Here is a 23,279-nt window from a genome sequence, read left to right as displayed (position 1 = left end):
CTCCTGCTTGCACAAGGTCTGGGATGCCAACATCCTTGATCCAAACCTTTTAGGCAGGATCTGTACTCACTGTTGCAGTTACTACAGAAAACTGGCAATGAAGTTTCTATCAGCAAGGAAGAGGTTGTGCTGGGATGGTTTACACAAGGTTTCCTAAGCAATACACCTAAAAACAATTATTTCCTACTGTAACTGCATCTGCTTTGCAGTGGTTGTTGGAAGAGTTACATTGAAAGAAATCAGTTCCCTCAGTGACATGGTTGTGGCAACAAAAAACATAAATGTAGGCCAGGACTTAGCCAGTCATTGCTGTGCTAAAATGAATGTACTAATATCTTCCTCCCAGTGTGGTGGTGAGGCTCAATTAATCATCTTACGAGTAATTAAAGGTTTTTTACAAGGTGCACATGAAGCCCCCAGGTGGTTATGATAAAAGAACAACACTAAAACCACTTTTATAACATCGTCTCTTTCTAAAAATTTGGTGGTCTGGATCTTCTGTTGGGTTTCACTGTAATTCATCCTGCTGATCCACGGCACCCACTGAGATCACTGTGGAATTGGGCTATACCAGTACTGCAATAGGTTTGTGCCCTTCCTTGAGCCACAGCATCTCAGAAAGAGCATTGCCAACGCTGTTGGGCTGACTGACTGATAAGGTACCTGACAACTGATAAGGTACCTGTATTTTAACTGTTTGTTTTTATGAAGGAAAAATACCCAGCCCTTTAACAAAAAGGAGGGGCCCTGCCTGCCTGTGTTCTGGATTCTGTGACTGGTCCTGTTAAATTCTGTGAAACTCTTTTGTGAAATAAGAAGAGCCCCTCCATATGGGGGCTTAAAATAGTTTAAATTGACACCTTTTTCCTATAAGAAAGCCAGAAAATTCAATTCTAAAGTTAGGCCATAGTCATTGTTTTCTTCTCTGCATCCTTCTTCACCTGAGGTTTTTATTTATGTCAACTTAATATATATAAATTTTCAGGATGTCACAACTGACATATGAGAAAAAGCTCCCTTAAGGTAGTATAGAATGGATATATCTGTTTGGGGATCGTATCTGGGTTGTTTTCAGGACTACTTAAGCTTTTAGGTTTGAATTTTGACTTTATTTTTAACATAGATGGTGATTCCAATCTTTTTCTTTTTTTTTTTTTTTAATCTCAGCAGCAATTAAAAGAGCCTGATCCTATCAGTAGGGACAAATGATGCACTGTCAACATTTTGCTCCCTTCAGATAATGCACATGAAACTGGTTTGTGTGTTTGAAGATTACATTTTACTCTCACATGGTTTTCATTATCTGAGAGCCCTGAGGAGAGGCCTGGACTAAATCAGGGAAGGAATGGAGAAACCACACAATGCAATGAAAATGGTGCTGAGGCATAGCTGGGATACTTGTGGGACAGGGGCTGCTGAGACAGAAGTGGGGTGCTGCCGGAGCACAGCAGCAGGGCATGGAGCATTCGGGAAAGACAAAACTAAACTTGGTGAATCAAAATTGCGGCTCGGGTTTGCAGCAGTTCCCCAGTTCTACAGGGGTAATAACTGGAGATCTGTGCAGGTCAAAGGAGGTGGATCTTCCTTGCTCTGGGAGGCAGCACTCTGAAGTGAGACCCGGTGTGACTCAACCTCTGTAAGCGGGAGCTGGTTTTAGCAAGAAGACATCTAAAAGGTGAGACCTGGGCCTTTCTGGAGTTGGTAGCAGAGCTCCCATTGCCTGTGCTGGAATTTGTGTTTCATTAATGATGCAGAAATTCCAGTACCTGCCCCTGAAGGGTTGTGTCTCTGCAGGTGTGTGAGTAGTGTTAGGTAGCTCTGCATAAGAGTTTAAATAACTGATGTGTTCCTGTAGAAATATTCCCAATAAGAACAGCTGGACTGGTTTGGCTATTAGGACTGGTATATTCAGAATAAATCCTCCTGCCCCTGTGACTTTTAAAATTTTATGGAGGAACTTGAAATTCCATAGCATTCTTCTCAAAATGCTTAAAAGCCATGACACATTCCTATTTATACTGGGCTTTGTAAGTGTTTATTCTTCTCTTTTTTTTCCCCTCCCTTTGTAATATAAAACCTAAATTATGTTGCTGAAGATTACGGGAACTTCCCTGTGAAGAAATTGATACTTTTTAGTGAGGGAGCTTTAACTCAAAGGTCAAGTAAGGTCTTTTCAGTTTTTTCCTCAGAAATGTTATTTAGGGAGAGTCTTTCTATGTTGGTGTCTTCACTTATTTATCTCAGTCTAGGCTGAGCAACTTGCTGCCTTTTCTTTAGGCCTGTCAGGCTTTCTTGTGCTGTTCTGTGCCCAGATCCCAGTGCCATGAGTGTTTGAGGAGAAGGACTAGTGGCTGTTGTTGAGGCAGTTCTAGTCCTTGCTCAGGTGGACTCTGTTTGGCCCAGAGAGTTGTTAGAATTGTGATCAGTCTTCGGGTATTGTGGTGGCCTCTCTCTGTGGTTGCCCCATGATCTAATATAATGGGCATGCGTATTATTTGTCCCCCTCCGGGTGACATTGTTCTTGTTTTTCGTTAAAAGAAGGAAGTTTTTCTTGTTTGCCCAGTGACTCTGGCCTTCTGGTATGAAGATGAGTAATGTTGGCACTGCTCCATGCACCTGCTCAGTGCCACCCTCTGAGATCACCTGAGCCCGAGGCAGCAGATCAGGGCAAGCAGGGATGGGACAGTTGAATGGAAGCTGAGGAGATGTTTGTGGTTGGAATCTGAAACCTCCTCCTGGTTAGGAGCAGGTGCTAAAATACTCTCACAGCGCTGGGGTTTGTTGTGTGCTGCCTGGCAGGTTTGGGTGTTGGTGCCAGACATTGGGGACCTTTATTCCCAAGGACTATCCTTGTGAGTATTCTCTCCCTTCCTCCTCCTTGGGTAGGACTTAAATGAAGTAAAGAGCATTCAGTGATAACCTGTACTATTCATTAAATAATTTGGGACCTCGCCCTTGGGAGTCTGGTGCTCCCAGCCACTTCAAAGTGAATGTGTGTGCAGAATAGCCATGTTGTTTCCAGTGGTCTTGGAGACACTGAGGTTAAGTGAATTTTGCAGGATCAGGCGATCAGCCTGCTGGGGTTTGCGTGGGCCATGGAGCAACAGCATGTTCCCATTAACCAGGGGGTGACTCAGCATGGGAGCTGATCCCTGCAATTGCCTGGGGACCTCACAGCCAGTCCTTTCTGTGCTGTCTCTGTTTCGTGTTCCCCTCCTCTATTAGAGCGTGCAGGTATGTCTGAAGATAACTCTGCACCTAAAAAACCAACCTCAGACTTCATCTAGCTGATAACATCCCATCACCTGTTGCCAACCAGGACAAACAGTATCACATGCACATCTTCTAAGAAAAACACAGAATTACTTTGCCAAATTTGCTACTGGAGTTTGAAGTCTGTAACTGGATTGCTTTGTGTATGAGTGACTCAAAATTTAGGAGTAAAACTGAAAGTGCTTAACTGTCCTCCAGCCCTATTGAGGTGGTGAACCTGTTCTTGTCCCACCTGATGCATAAGATAATTAGCTCCTTGGCTAAGCAGTAATTCTGGGCAAGTATGCACAGGCTGTCCTCACAGGGACTCTTGCATTCCTCTTAGTTTCACAAGCTAAAGAAAGATCTTTCTCTTTGCTTGTGAGGTTATTATTGCTCCATGCAGGTTAATTGAGCTATAGCATTAGAGGCACTCATCAAACAGTGGTGAGTCGCTCACTTGTCTAAGCTTGTTTATTTTTATAATGCTGAAAAATATTTGCATGCTGTACAGAAATGTGCTGCTTTGATTCCCTACAGCCTGGCAGTATTATCATTTTTAATTCTTCATTAATCTTTCTTTCTCATGAGGGACTGGCAAGGTTCCTGTGCATAATTACATGATCTTTAGGACAGAAGCCTCAGCTACTGGGTTTTTACACAAAGCCTTACAAATATGAGGCTTTTCTTCCTTAAACAGTACCCACACTACCTCCCCTTTGGTGCCCGTTCTTGATCTCAGCCTGGTGAAACACTATTTGCAATTCCTTTGTTAGTTCTACCAGCTCTAGGTTCTGATGTTTCCTCAAGAGCTTTTTCCTCAAGTTACCAGGGATAATTTCAGACCAGAGGTTAGAATGAGGTGTCAGACGATAGAACTGCGATGCTCGGAGCAAATTGCGAAATCGGTTCTTCCTGGGAAATCTCACAGTGGTTCCTTGGGTTAGAATTGATCTAAACGTGAATTTTCCACTGCAAAGGTGTTTCTAGGCTTTTTGGCTATGGAGAGTGCACCATCTAATCCATAAGCCAGTACAGTTTGGCAGAGTTGTTGGAAGTCTGATTTCAGCCCTGTCCTTCATAATAGATTTAGACTAACCTCCCAAATGTGTCTGTTTAAAATGTCTACAGAACCTTTCCAATTTCCTTCCACGTCTGTCGTAACAACCTTTCCAATGCATTTCACTAATTTCCATCTTTGGCACACTGCAAACTGAAATTGCTGGAAGAGCCTAACACAAATTGAGTTTGGGTCCAAATAAATAACACATGGGCTCCAGCATCGCTTGTACTGTTCATTTTTGTGTTTTGTTAATAGAAAAGTTAACTCACTGGTTCTGCCAGGAGTTTCCAGCTTGCTCAGAAAGCAGATTCCAGGAATGCTGCCACCCAAGTTAGTTGCACAAGATTTTCTTTGTTAATTAAACACAGTGGGATAAAACTGGAAAAAATAGCCTTAATGCTATTAGTTGGTATTTGTTAGCCAGAATATTGTTATAGTGTATCTCAGTCCACCTTTTGTCTTGGATTTCCAGGCTGACTCCAGGTACATCCACATTAAAATTAGTAGTATTCAGTTCCAGCAAATGTTTTCAGTGTGAACTGGGGCCTCCCTTCATTGGCTCAGCAGGATAAGCTGGTAGTGCTGAGGAGTGAAGCTCTGTGTGTGAAATGGTTCCTTGAGCATTTGAAGGAGTTAAACATGCACAGATTGGATTTGTCTGTTGAGAAAATCTGTAAGGCAGAGAGGCAGAATCTCAAGCTGGGTTGTATCTTCGTATTAAAAAAATAAACAACACTCCCCCCACCCGCTTAGATTTTTCCAGTTGAGACAAAAGAAATCTTTGGGTGGAAAGGCAGCATCATATTGCAAAATAAAAGCCTTTTTATGCTCTAATAAAAAGGGTTGCTCAGGGCAGCTTGGTTTAAAAGAAATAAAAAAAATAGAAGAGTCAGTGATGATCCTGGTGTGAGGGGGATGAGGAATCCCTAACTTCAGTTGTGTAACACTGGGAAAGAGGTTGGAAATTGCTCTAGTTATCTGCTATCTTAATGCCTGGCTTAAAGGTTCTTTACTGCATATTTGCTGGCAGCTGTTTTCAATATATCCCTCTTGAACTAAGTCACCAGTTAAGAATTTGACATTAGCTCTTTTTTTTCAACCACCATCTTGAAGTACCACACCACACAGCACTGCCTTGTTCTCTCCTTAGATATTGTTCATGTGCCTTGAAATTGCTGTTGACACCTCAAGTATTTAACTTGCAGATCTGAGATAATTTTCTTTGGGTGTGGATGTGTGCCATAATAAGTCAGAGACAGAAGTATCCATGTCTGCATTCCTTCACTACATCTGTTCATTTTATTTTTTGCAACATTCCAGGAAATTAGGTTAAATTATACATATCAATGAATAGTTTTAAGTTGTGTTTTCATTGCCTTCCCTTTAAGTATGAACACACTGAGTGCACAAGTATCTTTCTCTTCTTTTGCATTATTTGCCTTTTTCTTTAGGACACCTTCAGTAGTAGATTTAACTGCTTGAATAACACACCTAAATACACATTTTTTTATGTTCTCCTGGTTTTCCACTCAATGGTTAAAGTTTCTTTACTGCTTCATATTCTGAAAGAGAAAAGTCACGTAATTAAAGAATGTTTTGGGAATTAGAGCTGTGCTCTGTATTATGTTTCTGGCATAAACCCTGTGTCCTTTTCCTCTCCTCACATTCTCAGTCTGTAAAATAAAGCTAATATTCGTATACTGATCATTCTCACAGTCATTTCTGAGGCACAGAGTGTTGAAGTTTATAAAGTATTTCACTATCACCATGGTTCCTCAAAGCATTTCTGCTGATACAGTTTGAAATGCACAGCACCACAGGCAAAGGAGCCATAAGCACAGGGCATCCTCATCTGTGTTGCAGCTTTCATTCTGAGCAAAAAATAAAACAATGGAGTTAAAGAATTAGCGGGTTTTAATCACTGTTTCACTTGGAGGCACAGATGGGACAGAGCATTACTTGGCAACGTTTAATCTTGGAGCAGAAATGGTCATGATTAAAGCAGCAGCTGGAGTAGATTGCTAGGGACAGGGGGATTCATTCATCCTAAAGGGATCAAAATTATTGGGCTCTGGGAGAAAACAAGAAGCTACAAAAGGAAAATCTGAAATATGGGCCAAGGTTTATTATCTGTAGGGTCTCATCTGCTAATTAAAATGATGTTTTCAATGCTTTCCTCAGAATTATTTTGGAAGGGAGGAGAGTATCAAGTGATCTGGCCTACTGAAGAGGAGCCTGAAGCCATCCCTGAGTGGAAATTTTGGACTTGGAGGAGGAAGGCTGAGTGTGTCCTCCCATGTGGCAGAACTGCTTCTCCTTACCAGGGAACTCCAGGTGAAGGACATAGGTATGTGCCTCTTCAGACTTCAGAAGAGTCATGTTCCAGGCCAGGTAACAGGGCCTGAACTCCTCCTAGCTTGGTGAGGCAGCCCGGAACAAGGTGGATTTTAACTTTCTCTTCCTTAATATTTGTAGAAGGCTTTTGTCTCTGTATTTGAGTCCTTGTGTTTCAGGGGTTGGCTGTGGAGATGCAGAGCAAAGCAGAACCTTCAGGTGTTGACTCCTGCAGTGCGTTCCTGATTCTGCCCCGGAACTTGTTGGAAGCAAGTTACCTTTTGCCAAGGGACAATGTTATATAGGAAAAAGGTGTCAAAATAAAGTGCTAGAATACCAACATGTGTTCTGCTGTCAGGGCAGAGCCACAGTTTAGCCCACAAGTGAGGCATACCCTCTATTCTGAGCTGCTCTAGCTCAAAAGTAGCTCTGCTTTCAGTTAGATGTCTCAGAGGTATTGTTAATTTTTGATATTTCAGCTCATACAATACCAATGGGCTTGAATTTCCATGACCAATTCCTGGTTCCACTGGGAGACTGACTGAAACGTAAGCCCTGTTGGTCACTGGCTTAATCTGTACTCAGGATGTGCTTGACATTGGCTGTTTGTGTTTCTCTCATTTGGACACAGTGGTTTTCCCTGCCACTCGGAGGTCTTTTTCTGTTCCTTAGATCAGACAACTCTCTTTCCTGCCCTTGCATTTGCATGCATTCCACTGACAATATTTAGATGTGTGAGGATTTGGTTGCCTTTGTGTAGCAGGAAGTTGCCGAGTCCTCACTTGCACCGTGCCTGGTGTTTTCTGCAGCAGGGAGAATAGGTGCTGATCTCACTCTGGGCATTTCATAACTCTGAAAACCTGCTGGCTAACGAGGTATTCATTAATTGCTTTAAACGATCTAAGCGAAGAGATTTTTTTACTTTGAACCATATGCTATCTCAGTGGGCCCTCTTTTTTTCCTTTTCTTTCCCTTTGTAGCAGTTTGAGCCACATTAGAAATCCAAAATCCAATTTCCAGGCCTCCCCCCACCCCTTCCCACAATTTATCTCAACACCGGAGAGAAACTTTCAGGCCAGAGGCTTCTGTAGGGGAAGGGGAAGTATATACATTTATTTACACAAATAAATATACTGTACAAACTAAAAGCAACTATATATATATATTTGTATTTACATTTCTATCAGTCTTTTAAGCTCCTCCCCTTAACTTTAGTCCAGAAGCAGCCTTTCAAGGCTGATATGTAACACAGTCTTTCCCTCGTGGGAGTGTTCTGGGCCCAAACGCTCCCCGCTCACCAAGCTCCAGCTGTTTGTTGCAGTTTTTCCTCCTCACGAAGTCCAAGAAGATAGCTTTGAGTCCTTTCTCCTCTATCCTGTGTCATTTCTGCTGTGTGATCTGTCCCTCTCGGTCTCATACCTCGGTTCTGTGCTGCTGCAGGGTAGTTCAGCTTGTCAAGCATCCTCCGAGTCAGTTTTCAGCTGCCCCCGCTCAGCTTCGCTCAGCTTCGGCAGGGCAACCCCCGAGCCTCTCTTAGCCCGTCTCCAATTCTTGCCTGGGATTCTTCTCCCGAGCGCTGAGCCTCCTCCTCCGGCCCGTCTCTTGGCTCAGCTTCAATGCTGAGCCTCTCCTCCACTTAGAGTGGAGGGAAAGGAAAAGCCCCCCTCCACAGCTTAGCTGCAGAAAAAGGAGGGGGGAGAGGGCTTGGCTGCAGAGTCTGCCTCTCTCCTCTTACCTCAGGTGCTGTGAAATCTCTTCCTTCACAGCACACACTCCAAATGCTGCCTCCAACTCCGGCCCAGGCAGAGTTGGGGGGCTGCAGGGCTCCTCTCTCCCCTCCCCTGGCGGGGGGAAGGAGCCCAGCCACCCCCTGGCCTTTTCCACCTACATGCAGCAGACACCAACAGCAGAACACCAAGACTGCCAACAGCTTCCGGGGCTGTGATATATGACTTTGAGCAGAAGCAAACAACATGGACGGTGATTGGCTCTCCAGGGAACACTGCCCTGGCACCCATTCACCCCTGAGCCCCCTGAACTCTCAAGGGGGGGCCAATTTCAAACCATGACACCCTTAAAACTGATGAATTGCTGATTTCACCCTTTAATGCTTGTCAGCCTGCAAATATGGGAAGTGTGTTTCACCACTGGCAGCTCTAAGAGTAAAGCGAACAGGTCTCAGGCATTTTTGCCATCATCCCGTGAATTCCAGGCCTCCTTGTCTGAGGTATTCGGCATGCATCCCTACACTCAACTGCAGTTGATCGAAGTTGATCCATTTGCCTGTAAACTTGCAAGTCACCTTCATCACCTTTCAGAGGCTTTACCCCTGGCATGCAAGTCGTTCTTAGGATCTTAATGACTTCCATTGTTGTGGGAACCTTTGGTAATGGAACCTGCTTCTTTTCTGTATTTCGAGCCATTGCTTTTAAATATCTCTTGCTTGATCCATCCAGGTGCTAATAACCGTGTCTTCTTCCCTTAGGTCAAGGGCAGCTTTTACATTCCACCCAAAAGGCACCAGAGTTTGAGATGAGGAATTCAGAAGAGCAAGCAGCTACGACAGTTTTACAGCGCCTGCTGCAGGAGCAACTCCGATACGGAAACCCAAATGACAACCGTAACCTTCTTGCCTTACACCAGCAGGCCACAGGGAATGCCCCCCCTTTCAGCAGCACCGGGAGTCCAGCATCTCAGAACGAAGGGCTGAGCTCCCAGGACCACCAGCTTGTGACTCATGCTGCCCGTCAGGAGCCCCAGGGCCAGGAGATACAGGTGGACAACAGCATCATGGAGAAGCAGCTCTCCCCGCGGCTCCAGAACAGCGAGGATCTCCCGACCTACGAGGAAGCCAAAGTCCAGTCCCAGTATTTCCGGGGTCAGCCTCACGCCAGCGTCGGGGCAGCCTTCTATGTAACGGGAGTCACCAACCAAAAGATGAGGACTGAGGGGCGGCCCACGGTCCAGCGGGTGAGCCCAGGGAAGGTCCACCAGGATGAAGGACTGAAGGACCTCAAGCAAGGGCACGTGCGCTCGCTGAGCGAGAGGTTGATGCAGCTGTCCTTGGCCACCAGCGGGGTCAAGGCCCACGCGCCCGTCACGAGTGCGCCGCTCTCCCCCCTCTCTCCACTTTCTCCTCAGCAGTCCAGTGACCCTTATAAAAATTCTGGCTCCAATGAGTTCTACAAGAACTCAGTGCAGCCCCCTTCCCAGCCCAGCATGAAAGGAATGGAGCAGCGGGGTCCTCCTCCCGAGTATCCGTACAAAAACGTGTCCACCCCGTCTATGAACTGCAAACCTCAGGACTCGGGACATTTCTATAGTGACCATCGCATGAGCCAGCAGGGAAGATCTGATGGGCCTATGATGAGGTATCAGCACCCCCCTGAGTATGGGTCAGTCAGGTAAGCAAGATCTTAAATTCCATGACAGCCACATAGGGAAAGACAGTATAAAACTCACTCCTGAAGCAGGTTTTCTTTCAGCAAAGATCCCATCTTTATTGTGGGAGATGACATGTTGTGTTCATCCACAGACTGACTGGAAGGACTGTTACCTGGTTCAGTTATTGACTAGAGAGGACTGGCTGTTTTTTATTAAAAAACAAAACAAACAAACAAAAAAACCCCAACTAAGCAAAACCCCCAAAGAAACCCCTCAAAACAAGCTGGCTTGATTTTATGGCATGGGGAAGTCTAATGCTGAGGCTCCAGAGCCTTACAAAAGCTTTGCTAGGAAAGCCAAAGTTATGGTGTGATTCATTGTAGAAACTTGCAGTTAGTTACTGCGAGATTTAAGCTGTTGTTTAATTAAGTCTGTCCAGAGAAAAGATTTTTTAAAAACTTCATCACATAGGAAAGGAGAAAGTGAATGAAAGCGATAAAGGTGCAGGTATCAGAAATCACCTGAGCTTCCTGTAGAGTTTTTCAAATTTTGTCTTCAGTGGACTGAAGTGTAGGAGTGGAAAATGGAGTGTGCTTAGTACCTCATCCCAGACCTGCTTGTTTAGCTTTTGCTCATTTTCCTTGCCTCATTTGAAGTCAGCCTGTTCTGGTTTGCTCTAGATAAGGAGCTGGACTTGGCTTGAGTCAAACTCTGATGTCCATGTGGGGGAAGATGAAGTTTTCTTAAGGTGGGCTTAAACCCCAGCTTTACTTTAGTTTACCTGTTTCCATCCCATCCCATCTCTGTCCAAGACCAGGTGGGATTTGGTGTAATGATTTTGGGCTCATTTTGAAGCTAAAAGGCTAATACAAAGGAGCAACAGGATGACATTGCTGCAATAAGTAAATGGTGAGGTCTCTGTGGGTTTGTGTTTGCAGATATCATGTTGTGTTCTGAGGGGAGCATGATGAAGAAACCCGTCAGTATTTGGGAGCAGATTCTGAGCTTTGCGGAATTTGAATCTGCTCAGAATCTTCCTGGTCCTACGAGGAGCTATTTTCAGAGTTTGTCCACCATTGTTTGTGATCTGAAATGACTTCAGCAGCATACAAGCCTGATGAAAAGGCCCTTTGATCTGGCTAAATAAATAATAAAGAGGCCAGGAAAAGGGGAAGTAAAGGGTTTAGGGGGGGTAATGATTGTAGAAGCTTGTTGCAAATGTTTTTGAAAATTCAAAGACTTCAAACCTCTGTCACACAGGACAGGGAAACAGATCCTCGATGGTTATGCTTCAGAAATACTCCAAATATATATGCAGTGAAAGTGAGACTTAGCCTGCTTGCCGTTTAAGGGAGAGGTATTTGAAAACACGCCAATAGTCAGCTCCTCTAGACAGGGTGATTTTTGTCTGTATTGGATGGATCCTGGCTGCTTTGAAAGAACATGGTGGGGGGGAGCGGGGGGAGGAGAAAGGTTCAGCTGGCAAGGTTTCCAGTAGGGGAAGCAACTGAAATTTGTCTTCAAAGCATTGGGAATCTAATGAGGTTACTTTTTAACCTAAATAGCTGCACAGAGAAGAGGTTTCCTTTGCAAGCAAATGCTGAAGTAGAACAATTGCAAGACTAATCCATAAATTACAGAGCAGCGTAGCAAAGGAAGGGAACGAGTCCTCTATTCCCCTCCCTCTCCCACGCGCTCTAAGAGAAAACTCAGACAAGAAACCTTCTGTGTTACTAAAGGTGCAGCTGGGTGACGGTGTGGGGATTTTAAAGGCACACGGCTTTGGGGAGAGAGTTTGCCTCGCACGGGGGTGCCTTTGCAGTCTTCAGTTTTCCTGTGCTGCAGCTCGGTGTTTATCGGGATTCATTCGGGTTGGTAAATGTGTGCATTTTTTGAACTGTGCGTCAAGGAAACAAAGCCCCTTCTCTCTGCTCCCGAAGCCACACCCTTTTCTGCGGGTTTTTCCCCTCATTGTTCGGGGGAATTTGAGGGTGACCTAATGATGCAGTTAAATAAAACTCGTTGAGCAAGATAAACATTGGGGAATTCACAGCATTCTCATGCTTCACCCTCCCCAGTCTGGGAAAGGAATGGGCTGTGTGGTAAGTTTAAACCAGTCTGCAAACAGTTTGCCTCACCTGCTCCTGGGCGGTGTAAGTTTGGGAACAGTGTATGTTGGTAATGATGTCGGTTTAATGTAAATACCAGGCACGCTGGAGGCATATGTGCTGTTATTTGGAAATTTTCAGGAAGGTTCAGAAAGAGGACTGGCTGCATGTGAAGCTCCAAAAATCTTTCCTGTTCTTTCCCTAATATCTCCACTGCACTTTGGTGATGAAAACAAGCCTCCAGGCCTAACAGGGGAGGACGGGTGCCTTGGACTCGGTGTCCAGGGGCTTGCAAGGTCTCCTGTGAGAGCACAGCAAGAGCTGATGCAGTTTTGGGTGCAGAGGAAGTTCCTGTCTCTCCGATTCAAGTGCCATCCTCTGTTTGCAGCCCAAGCGACTGAGCTCCTGCTGTGGTGATTAATCCCATTGACTTCACAGAAAGTTTTGGAGAGGGAGGTCTGCAGAATTTGTCCCATAATTAGTAAATCACTTCTGTGCAGTGCGTTCCCCTGAGCAGCATCAAAGTGGGGGCTAATCAGGTATGACTGGGAAGCAGAACAAAAATGTCTGGCTTTGATTTCGGCTGTGTAATGGAGCGGAGCCTGCTCCCTCCCGCAGCCAGCGCTTCCTGGTTTGTGCAGGAGGGCTGGGGAAGAGAGGGGAACTGGAGCTTCTTGAACACAAAACAGGCAGGAAAAATCTAACAAGCCAGAGACCTTTCCTGAGCCCTTCATTTTTCTGCCTTCCCCACTGTGTTGCTCTACCCACAGATTTTCTGTGTGACTCCGCAGTCCTGGCCGCCTCAGCACTCCTGATAGCTGGGTCTGCTTGCAGAGCTGCCTCACTCCCTATCTCTGTCTTCATCACTTAAAAGCTGAGGTGACCCTTGTAGTTGCAGAACCATAAATCCAGGTTTGTACTTGGCCCATGTGGAGTGTTTCTCTGATACTCACCAGAGACTGTCAGAGAAGCAGAGATTCTTGCGTGATACAGTCTGCAAAGTGAAGTGGTGCTTAAAGTTATGCTTTCAAACTTAAACACTTGTTGGAATTATTGCTCTGAAGTCTTTTTTCCTGCCTTTGGCTTTTTCAGGTCTCTATGACACTGAGGCAAATGGAAGCAGATTGCATAGTTTTGTTTTCCATGTATTTTGAGAGACTACGTTTTTTCTGAAGTGGTTAGTTCAGACAAACTTTTGATTACTAGTGGCAGGTTTACCCAAGGACTCATTCTGTTGTGAAGGGAATTTTCTACTTCCATTCTATCAGCAATACTGTTGGGTGACACCAGTAGTCATTTGAACCTTAAAATTCGCAGTCTGGCCTGAAAATCTTGAAAAGTTCAGTTGTGTTCATTTACCTTTTCTGAATCTCTCAGCTCAAAATTGCTTCACCAGAGGAACAAATTCTTCCGTCTTCATGTTAATGTGAAAGAATCTCACAGCCAGGTATTTTGTACCCACAAAATATATGTAAGTATTTTATAAGACGAAATTGTAAGTAGTGGGGATGCTAAAAAGTTCTTTGAATGTGTATGTAAAAGTTTACATACAAAATCTTAAAAGGTCTAGTGTCACTGTGAGATTACTAGGATTTTTAAATACATTTTTTTAAAGGTAGGATGTATTAGCCCAGCCATGTTATCTCGTTCTGCTGGGAACATAAATGCATTTGTGACAATCAGAAGCCCTAATGCTGTTGGTGATGCCACAGAACTAGAGGTTCCCAGCTCTCATGTTTTAGCTTGAGCCCACAAGATCGCTATGATTTCAAGATTATGGGAGGCTTTGGATGTGAGTGCCAAGATGCTGGATATCTTGGAAATATGTCTTGTTTAGAAATACCCGTGATTTCCTAGAGTTGTTCTTTACAATAGGTGTTTGGTGGTTTTTTTAAGATCATTGCTAGGCATGTCAGCACGACTGTCCCTTCAGAATTTAAGTGCTGCCGTTGTTTTCCTTTGGTCATCATTTTGTGCCTTTCATTAGTGCTCAGGATGGCAAGATTCTGCCACTGGGTTTCTGAGAGCAGGATAACAGATGTTTCTAGTCAAATAGCTCAAATTGTTAACATTGGCATCTAAATAGTCCTCCTTAGGCTTGTAAGATTAACTCACTGAGAGCAGTGGAATCAGTCTCTCTGAGTAACTGCTTCGGGTTGTTTTCAGACTGGAAGAGAGTATTTTGTAGGTTGAAAACTGGTTTTTTGCATCCATGAGGCACGCTGGCAACATAATTCTTTTGATCTAACCTCCATAGGTCTTCATAGATTAAATGTCACAGCAAGGCTATTCCCTAATTGATTATAACATCAAAGCAGAGCCTGCCGGGTGATAGGTAAAGAACAAGCTCAAGGAGATGAGTGGTTTGTGAGGATGCAAAGTTTTAACTCTGCATACAAATGGGTGAGCTAAGAATGGAGCTGGAAACCACCTAAGACAAACCAGATGACCTTGAGCATGGCCTGTGATGGTTTTACCTCATTCTTCATTATGAGAACTGACAAATAAAGTTGATGAAATCAATGCAACAATAAGTAGAGCTGCCCTCCTGGGAGGGGAAGAACCAAATTGCTGCTACTAAAGTGAACATTCCTGAGGAAATTAATTGCACATCACTCTTCTGCATGACCCCTGAAATCCTCGTGCTGCATATGATAATTTCTGGGGAAATACAGCTCCTGAACTGATGTTGCTGGCAGGGACTACAGTCACCTGTGAGTGTGGGAAAGAGAGAAACAGAAGCTAGAGCAGTGATTCTTTGTTTTTTCCTAACTGACAAAGGCTAGATTTGTTTCCCTGTTAAGGAATTGTCTCATGAGCTTGGAGGTTTCCATACCCCTTGTCTGCTGGGAAGCAGGGAGATGAGCCATAAGGTGCCTGTGCTGGGCTGGGGATGTCTGAACTCCCCGAGCACTGCCAGCCAGATGTGAGTAATGCCAGTAATGCCGGAGCTTCCTCTTGGACAGGGATGAGGAGTGGATTCCTTCTTTCTGCGGAGAACAGGAAGGATGATGCTGCTGCTCTGCACTTGGGCTGAGAAGCCCGTTGTGTAACCCTTTAGTTCCCAGTTCATGCTCGCTGTCGTCAGTTCCTCTAAGGCTCCTGGTGTCCTTGTCCAGCCGGGTCCCTGCAGGGTGTGTTGGGTCCCTCCCCGGAGCACAGAGAGCCGTGAGGATATTTTGTAGCAGCCACGGCCAGGTGGAACAACAGTGTGTGCTTTTCCAGCTGCGGGGCTGAACTGCATCCCAAAGGGTGGGAAATTTTACCAGAGCAGCAGGAGTGTTTCAGAATATGTTTAACTGCCAGACTGGGTCTGCACCAGACTGAGCTCCTTGCTTAAGAAGAGACTGGCTGCAGCATGGAGAGGGAGTGACTTCAACTGTTAGAATAAAGAACATCCAGAGAAGTTAAAGGTTGAATGTCTTGGGAGGAGAATGCAAAACCTGCCTCCTGAGGTCATCCAAGCATGATAAATCCACACAGTCTCCTAAGAAAGATTTCTTACTTGGCTAAAGCAGCAGAAGTTGAGCTGGGGATCTCCAGAGCCTGGGAAATGTGAGCTGGTGTAGCTTGGAGTTAGTTCTGTGATGGACTCAGGTTGCTAGATCTGTCTTTGATATCATGCAGAGGTTATTGTTAGGAACAGTAAACATACCCACTGTATAGGACTGAGGAGTGTTTGAAATCAAAAGGCTGCTTCTGATTCTTAGGTTGGTTTTCAGATCTTTAACTGTCTCATGTAACCAGGCTGCAGCTTCTTGGTTGATAGCTCAAAGAGCTTTCTTGGTTCAGAAAGCTCAAATCGGTAGTGCTGGCATACTAGCATCAAGCTTAGCCAATCCTTTTAGCTCTGTATCCTGAATTGCAGAAAAAATTCATTGTTTTCTCATGAGAGATGGCACTTAAGGCCATAAGGGCAGAACAAAAGAGCCCATTCCTAACAGTCCTCGGCTGAGCAGTTTTATCTGCAAAGTATGGTGAAAAGTTATGAAAATAATTTTGGTCAGTAGTTGTTGCTGGACTTTCTGTTAGTGTTTGTCTAAAAAATAGTCTCCAGAGGAAAGACCTTTGTGCACTTAGAATATATTTTCTGATAGAGATTTTATTTTGAAACATTTTTAAAAACAAACATATAAAATTGAAGAAAACCTCACACGAGTCTTTTGTGTAGGAAGGCCTGTGCACAGGAGCTACCTGGGTCATCCCACACCTTGTCACTGGGTTTTTGCACCTTCTGCCTGACTGTGATGGAGCCTCTGCTCTCTGTTTTCCAGGCAGAACCCAGATGTGCCACTGCAGTTACAACAGAGACCACCTCACCACCACAGCCCGACGTCTTCCTTGACGTCCCTGGGATCTTTGACTTTGCTTCAGTCTCCGCCACCATCTAGGCTGTCCCCTTCCCAACATCAGCAACCTCTGACTCCAAGCCAGGCTGATCCTGGCATTCTGCCACGGACCCAGCAGCCTTTCTTGCCCAACCAAGTCCATCAGGGAGATTTGTACCGGCTATGCCAGCCCTTCCTTGGCCCGCAGCAGCAGCAAGGCGACTCCTACTCAGTGATGCCCCGGGCTCAGCAGATCCCTTCCCCTTACCAGCAGATGCAAGTAGATCCTTTTGCCATCGTTTCCAGGGCCCAGCAAATGGTGGAAATCCTGTCAGAAGAGAACCGGTCTCTACGGCAGGAGCTGGATGGGTGTTATGAGAAAGTAGCCCGGCTGCAGAAGGTGGGTGTGCTTGGTCAGAATTCGGGCACTCTCCCATGCCTGGTATAGTCCACAATTGAATCACCTAATCTGTGACTGTTACATTCCTTGCTTAACAAATTTATTAACTACTTCAGAGTCTTTCATATGCAGATTGATTGGTCTGTATCCTGTCCCTTTGGACATCAGCTTAGCTTTGTCAGAAGGCAGAAGCAAAGCCTTTGGTTTTCTGCTAAGGGTTTATTGACCATGCTCAAAAGCACATCCTCAGCTGCTGAAAAGGTTGACTGCTTGGCTTGCTTGGTTAAATTAAGGTTTGTGTCCAGGATAGCAGCAGGTTTCATTTCCCTTAAAGATTTTGGAGGCTGCAGGAAGGGCCTGTTTGGACTAGCACCAGACCACAGTCACTCTGGAGGCACAGGGGACATTGCTACAAAACTGGTCGTCAGGACAGAGTGCAATGCAAGTAGTGCTGCTATGGCTACATTAAAGACATTTGGACTGCAGGACTGGGACTAAAACTTCTTTTGTCGCTGTCTCAATGCCACACAACCTCCCTGAAAACTTAATGTCTTGATTTGGACCCAGCTATTTGCCACCTTTGGCTTTATGAAACAAGCAGAGCATATGATGCTAAAACATTTAAAAGAAAATATCCCAGTGAGACCCATCATTAACGTGCATGTGTGGAGGTGTTTTCACGCTGCCTCATAGAAATAACTTCTTGATGACCAGTGGTTTAAAGCTATGCAGCAGGTCAGCTTTGCTTTTGCTTTGCAACTGTGGAAAGGCTGATGCTACTTCCAGTTTAGGACTTTGTGGGCCTTGCTGTGCTCTTTGCACTGACCAGTGTCCAGGGCCATAAAAATGTGTGACTGCTTGAAACACGTGTTTGAGTTCAGGTGACCAGCATGGCCTTCCATGCTCATTATTTGCTATGGTACCTCTTCTCAGGGACATGAGTTTGTTTTATTGTATTTTTAGAGGGTTCTTGACAAGGAAATGCTTTAGAGAAGTATTTGACAGCTTCCTGATAATGACAGAAGGATAAAAATGCACTTCTCTCCACCTCCCTGTTGATCACTTGCTGTAGACAGTGCTAGTGGGGTTTGCTGTAACATAAATCCACACTTCCATGGCAAACCATGGCTAGTGAGGAGAGTTAGAAGTGAATCTCCTTCTGCTCTGAATGATCAGGGAAACTTTACACTGAAGGCTAGAAAGAAGGATAGAACATATTCTACTGCAAAGTTTCCCTCCCCCCATTTATAATTTGCATATTTAAAAGCACAAATAAGTTGTAGGAGTGTAAACATAGAAGATCAGGAGATTTTATTATGAATTTTGGACCATTACAACTATCTACAGAGTTCCTCAGAAATGCAGGGTATGTCACTGGGTTTTTTTGGCATAGTTTGATCTACCTTTTTTTTTTTTTATTTTACTTACCTGATATTGCATTACCTATTTATATAAATGCTTTTTGCCCAAACCAACTGTAGTGTCAAAGTGCCCCAGTCCTGGAAAAAAAATAGATTACATTTGCACTTCTTCAGTTTGCTATATCCCCATCATATTGGGGAACCAGAGTGAGAGCCTGGAAGGAGGGTCCAAAACTCTGTTTCAGACACTGGTATTCTTTATACAGATGGATCCAGACCCGAGAGTGTTGTTTTACTTAGTTTATAAGTGCAGGTTTCTCTCAAAAAAGAACACTTGAGAGAAAGTAATCTCGTCTGAGACCGAACGAATATTGTTAATGATAAAATAGTAAGTGCTTGTTTTCACTTCCACTGCAGCTGGAAACAGAAATTCAGCAAGTTTCAGAGGCGTACAAAAACCTGGAGAAATCATCCTCTAAGCGGGATGCCCTGGAAAAGGCCATGAGAAACAAACTGGAAGGAGAAATTCGAAGGCTTCATGATTTCAACAGGGATCTAAGAGGTAAATGAAGTAAATCTTCTGTTCATCAGTGTTGGTTTTTTATTATACTTACTTGGCAGGACAGCATTTTGCTGCAGAATTCACTGTGTCTGACACAACTGGAATATGATGGGATACTCGGGACTATTCAGTAGTTGGAGATTTGAAGCACTTGCTGGGAGAATTGAAAAAACAGGTTTAGGAGAGTGCTGTAGTCTTTCATTTCCAGCCTGTTTCTCATTGACAAGAAGCATGTGATAAGCCAAATACCATAAACCAGATGCAAGCCTGGAATTCTCTCATGTCTTATATCCTAAAGATAATTTGTACAATTTGTTCAGTTTGCACAAAGGGAAAGAGGTTTTGCTGACTGCCTAATCCCACACCGGGCGTGTTCACTTGATTTCCTGTCCAGTGACCCTTTTGCACTTACATACAAACTGCAGACTGTCTGTTCTTCCTGAAGGTCTTGTCATTCCTTATCAATGTAGGCATCTGGTTTTTTGGATCTCCCTTCCTTTTCCAGAGTGAGATGTTATTAGTGTCTGGCTCTTGCTGAGAGGCTGAAGCAGCATGATGGCTGGCAGGGGAGAGTGGTGTTTGACCTTAACAGGAGTAAAAGTTTAAGCATTAGTTCAAAAGGTAAAGGTGAAAAACATCCACAATTTGAGGTGTTTGAAGGTGCACAAACAGTCTTTTAAACTTAAGTTTAATGTTTTTATGGAAGCCTTCTGATTGTCCTGCATGTCATCTGCTCTCACTGCTAAGAGAGAGTCTGTGTCTCTTGCTAAGAGCCTACTCCCAGACATTATTTTGCATCCAGGAAGTAAAGCCATGCAGTGCCCAGTGCCCTTGAGAAGGACAGTACACAAACGTCTGCATTAAATAATCTTATTCAGAGTAGAACACAGCATACACATTTTATTCTGATTTTCATAGACTGATACATATTTCTAGCATCTTGAAGCAGCAGAGCTGTTGAGCTGTTCTTAGCATTTCACACTACTCCCTCAAGTCAGGTAATTGGACAGCAGTGATTTAATCTTCTGTTAAGTTTTAGTGGGTAATTATAAGATAATCTTTTAATTGTGTGGAAGAAATAAAGGTATAAATTGAAAAACCAAACTTCTTCTGTGTTATAATTTTTTAAAGTAATTTCTTTGGAACTTCATTTAAACTGTTTTGTCTCGTTGAGCATATTTCTTCAAGGACATAACTAGAAACATTTCAAAAGTGAGTGCCAGCTTCTGATGGGCATTTTAGACTGTGTAGAATTAGGAGATCCATTCCCACAGCTTGCATTAGAAATGCCCTGAGCAAACGTAACTTAACACTTGAAAGTTTTTATTTATTTAGTTTTTTTTATTGAAAATTTTTGCAGAACGTATGGAGACAGCCAACAAGCAGCTTGCAGAGAAGGAGTTTGAGGGGTCTGAAGACAATCGGAAAACCATCTCTCAGCTCTTTGCACAAAGTGAGTTGCACAATCATAATGGGTCAGTGGAAAGCTCCAGCCATCCTGGGACAGAGGACAGTGCAGCAGGTTAATTATCAGGACAGAAATCAGCTCAGTGACAGTCCAAAACTGGCAGTGGAGAAAGGAGGAGAGATTAAAGAATTCCTTTTCTGTCAGTATGTAAAGTCCATCTGATGGGATTTATTAGAGATTGCAGAGCAAAGGTAGTTTGCAGTTAAACTGTAAAATTAATGTTTAGCCCATAATTTACAGGATATTTTATCCACCTGTTTTATTCCTTGAAAGCTTTGGAATTAAACCTTCCCAGAATGACAGGAGTCCTGGCATGAGTTAAGGCCAGTGGGACTGGAGCCTGCTAGGTCTCCTGACTCTTTCCTCTTTTATTTGCCCCTGCCCTATCCTGTTCAGCAAAAGTAAAGGGGATGAACACTCCTGCAGTCTGCTGGGCTGGATGAGGGTCAGGAATTCTGTCCACAGCAGTGGATTTATCACAAGGCAAACCAAAATGACGGATGTGAAATGCTGCTTTTCCTTTGTACTGAAATGTCTTGAGGCTGATGGTGACGAGCCAACTTTTCTGTCATCCCATAGTGTACTCCACCCTTCTGACAACGCTCACTTTTCTCCAGTTGTTACATGAAAAGGTAGCACAATAAAATTGCAAAATAGAGTTTTTCTGTAGTGCAACACACACTGCTGCTACTCTGACAAATGCTGGTATTCCTGTCTCATGTCATCTTTAGCTTATTCCTTGTGGCTTACATTGCAAACAAATGGCTGTCAGGGGGTGAATTCCAAACTCCTGGTGGTAGGGGAAGGTCTGTGAGTTTAGTCTCTCCTTCAGACTGGTTGGGTGGACATTGAGGTCCATAGGTGCCTCCAAAGAGATGGGAAGGTCAAAGCTGTGAGGCCTCCCATTCCATTTCTGCTTTTGAAGGAACATGGAAGCCATAGTGCTACATTTCATCAGTCCCAGCATTTCTAGGAGTGCTGTAGGCACTTGTCAATTGAAGCAGTTCTCATTTGGGGAAAAGTCTGCACCAAAACTCCAAAAGGCTCTCTGCAAGCACTTAGAGATTAAAAAACAGCCTGCTGGCACTGACTGATACCTGCTGGCATAATGCCACCCTGTCTCCTTGCAGCTCAGTCTCTGCAGCACACTTTAATGTGCTCACACTGTCAGCAACTCATTCCTGGGTGGAGGAGAAATGCTGGGAAAAGATGAGTTAAAAAATAGACAGGTGATGTTAGCCTTTGTCCTTGTGTCTTGTGTCATGGGCTGGCTCTGAGCTGCAGTCAGGGTTTGCTCTGCAGAGTTCTGGGTGCTGGTGGTGGAGAGGTTTGTTTTGCAACCTGTGTGTGGGCTGTGCTGATTCCCCAGCAGAAGGGAATCTTTAGCTTCTCCATGTTGCTAAAGCTTTGCTCCTGGCTTTTTGCTGGCAGAAGAAAGGGAGTAATTGTGGTGCTGTAAATATAGTTATGCACATGCTTGCACAAACGGGCCCGTGTGCTCCATATGCAGTCTCTTCTAACACCCAGCACCTAGTTCCTGTTTTTCAAGCCTTCCACTCCTTGTCCTCATTCCTTTGTCGTGGGATATTGGTTTCTGGAATGCAGTTTCTCTGGTGTCATCAGTGCTGGGTGTAGATCACTCCAGGGAGTATTCTGTGGTTATGTATCCAGCAAGTGGGTTAATGTTATCGTTGTTGCTGGTTGGCTTGAGCTGGGAATGACAACATACAGAGGACATCAACTCTGCGTTGTGGCTTTGCCTTACGCCCCTGTGTGATAAGTTCTCCAGTCCACAATTATTTTTATCCCATTTAGTTTTTTTCTGAAGGCAGTTGCCCTGTTCCTGAAACAGTATTGCTGCTTCAACTTGATCCAACTCTTTCTGGAGAGCAGCAGAAAAGAATGAGCTGCTGTGCTTGGGGTGGCTTTAAAGCATCAGACGTGAACTCTCAGTGCTGGGCAAAGGGCTTTCTTAGCTGCAGGTCTGCTTTGAGCAGTGACCAAACAGATATATGTGCCTCAGTTCTGGCCCAGGGTGTCATTTTTAAGGGGAAGACTCGGGAGTTCTCATTGTTCACTTGTTTTCTGACTCCTCTGATGGTACTGACAGCAAAGTGGGACAGCTGAGGGTTCCTCTGAAAAGGGACAGTTGCCCTGGACAGAGCAGCCTTCCTGCTTGTGAGGTCAGTGTGGAAAAAAGGAGCACAAGTTTTTCAGGCACAGAAGTCTGCCATCTCTCTCCCCAGCCTGAGATATTACAATTACTCAGTTTGTTTTCCACCACTGAAAGCTCAGATGTGAAGAGGTGCCAAGTTTCACTAACCATCTGCATAATCACAGCAAATTACCTCACTGACTAACTGTACTAAGTGATGCAGCTTCTATTCCTTCTTACTATCATTGTGGCACATTGTTACTTGAAGGTACCATGCTTGTTTTTCAGGGTTATAAGTCTTTCTCTTCCTTGAAAGCCATGTCCTTTTTTTCTGTCCTTAGCACTAGATTTGCATTCCCTCCTGTGAGAAGTTCCAGTACAATCATTCCTTCACCTCTGGAGTGAAATACTCCTGAAAGCTAGGCAGAGACAAGCACTGTCCATTGATAACTCTCTCTTTGTTTTCACAGACAAGGAAACACAGAGGGAAAAAGAGAAACTGGAAATAGAACTGGCTGCTGCACGTTCCACCAACGAGGACCAACGACGACACATCGAGATCCGAGACCAGGCCTTGAACAACGCTCAGGCCAAGGTGGTGAAACTGGAGGAGGAGGTAAGGATGCTGGGACAGAGAAATTAGGGTAGCTTGGGTTCCAGTAAAAGTGACTGGGGGAATGAGTTTGTCTTGTGGAAGTTTTAAAGAAATCTGCTTTCTTCAAAGCTGTTTATATCTACTTAGCTTTGTGTTGAATAGCTAAACCACTGAACTGTGCACAGATAAGCCACAAATCTGTATTTCCTTGGAAGTGCTTTTGTGTAAGCAGCCATATTTTGTTTTCTTTTTGTTTCAACTTGTAAAAG

General features: G+C 44.3%; 1 protein-coding gene across 3 annotated transcripts in view; it reads left to right on the top strand.

Annotated features, from left to right (window-relative positions):
- Positions 1 to 23,279, top strand: part of AMOT (angiomotin) — a 62,768-nt gene that overhangs the window by 19,368 nt on the left and 20,121 nt on the right. For 2 of the 3 annotated variants that reach the window (XM_017818573.1, XM_017818576.1), the window contains exons 2-7: positions 6,497 to 6,662; positions 9,135 to 10,053; positions 16,416 to 16,869; positions 18,648 to 18,792; positions 20,153 to 20,245; positions 22,886 to 23,031. In XM_017818573.1, coding sequence (XP_017674062.1) covers positions 9,182 to 10,053; positions 16,416 to 16,869; positions 18,648 to 18,792; positions 20,153 to 20,245; positions 22,886 to 23,031 — 1,710 coding nt within the window. In that variant the 5' untranslated portion in view covers positions 6,497 to 6,662; positions 9,135 to 9,181. Of the gene's footprint in view, positions 1 to 1,564; positions 1,676 to 6,496; positions 6,663 to 9,134; positions 10,054 to 16,415; positions 16,870 to 18,647; positions 18,793 to 20,152; positions 20,246 to 22,885; positions 23,032 to 23,279 lie in introns of all 3 variants that reach the window. The other variant, XM_017818583.1, reaches the window with a different exon arrangement.

This window comes from Lepidothrix coronata, unplaced genomic scaffold (assembly GCF_001604755.1).
Source record: "Lepidothrix coronata isolate B3197 unplaced genomic scaffold, Lepidothrix_coronata-1.0 Scaffold2, whole genome shotgun sequence".
Classification (NCBI taxonomy): domain Eukaryota; kingdom Metazoa; phylum Chordata; class Aves; order Passeriformes; family Pipridae; genus Lepidothrix; species Lepidothrix coronata.
Note: the sequence above shows the minus strand (reverse complement) of the source record. Positions and strands in the feature narration are given on the sequence as shown.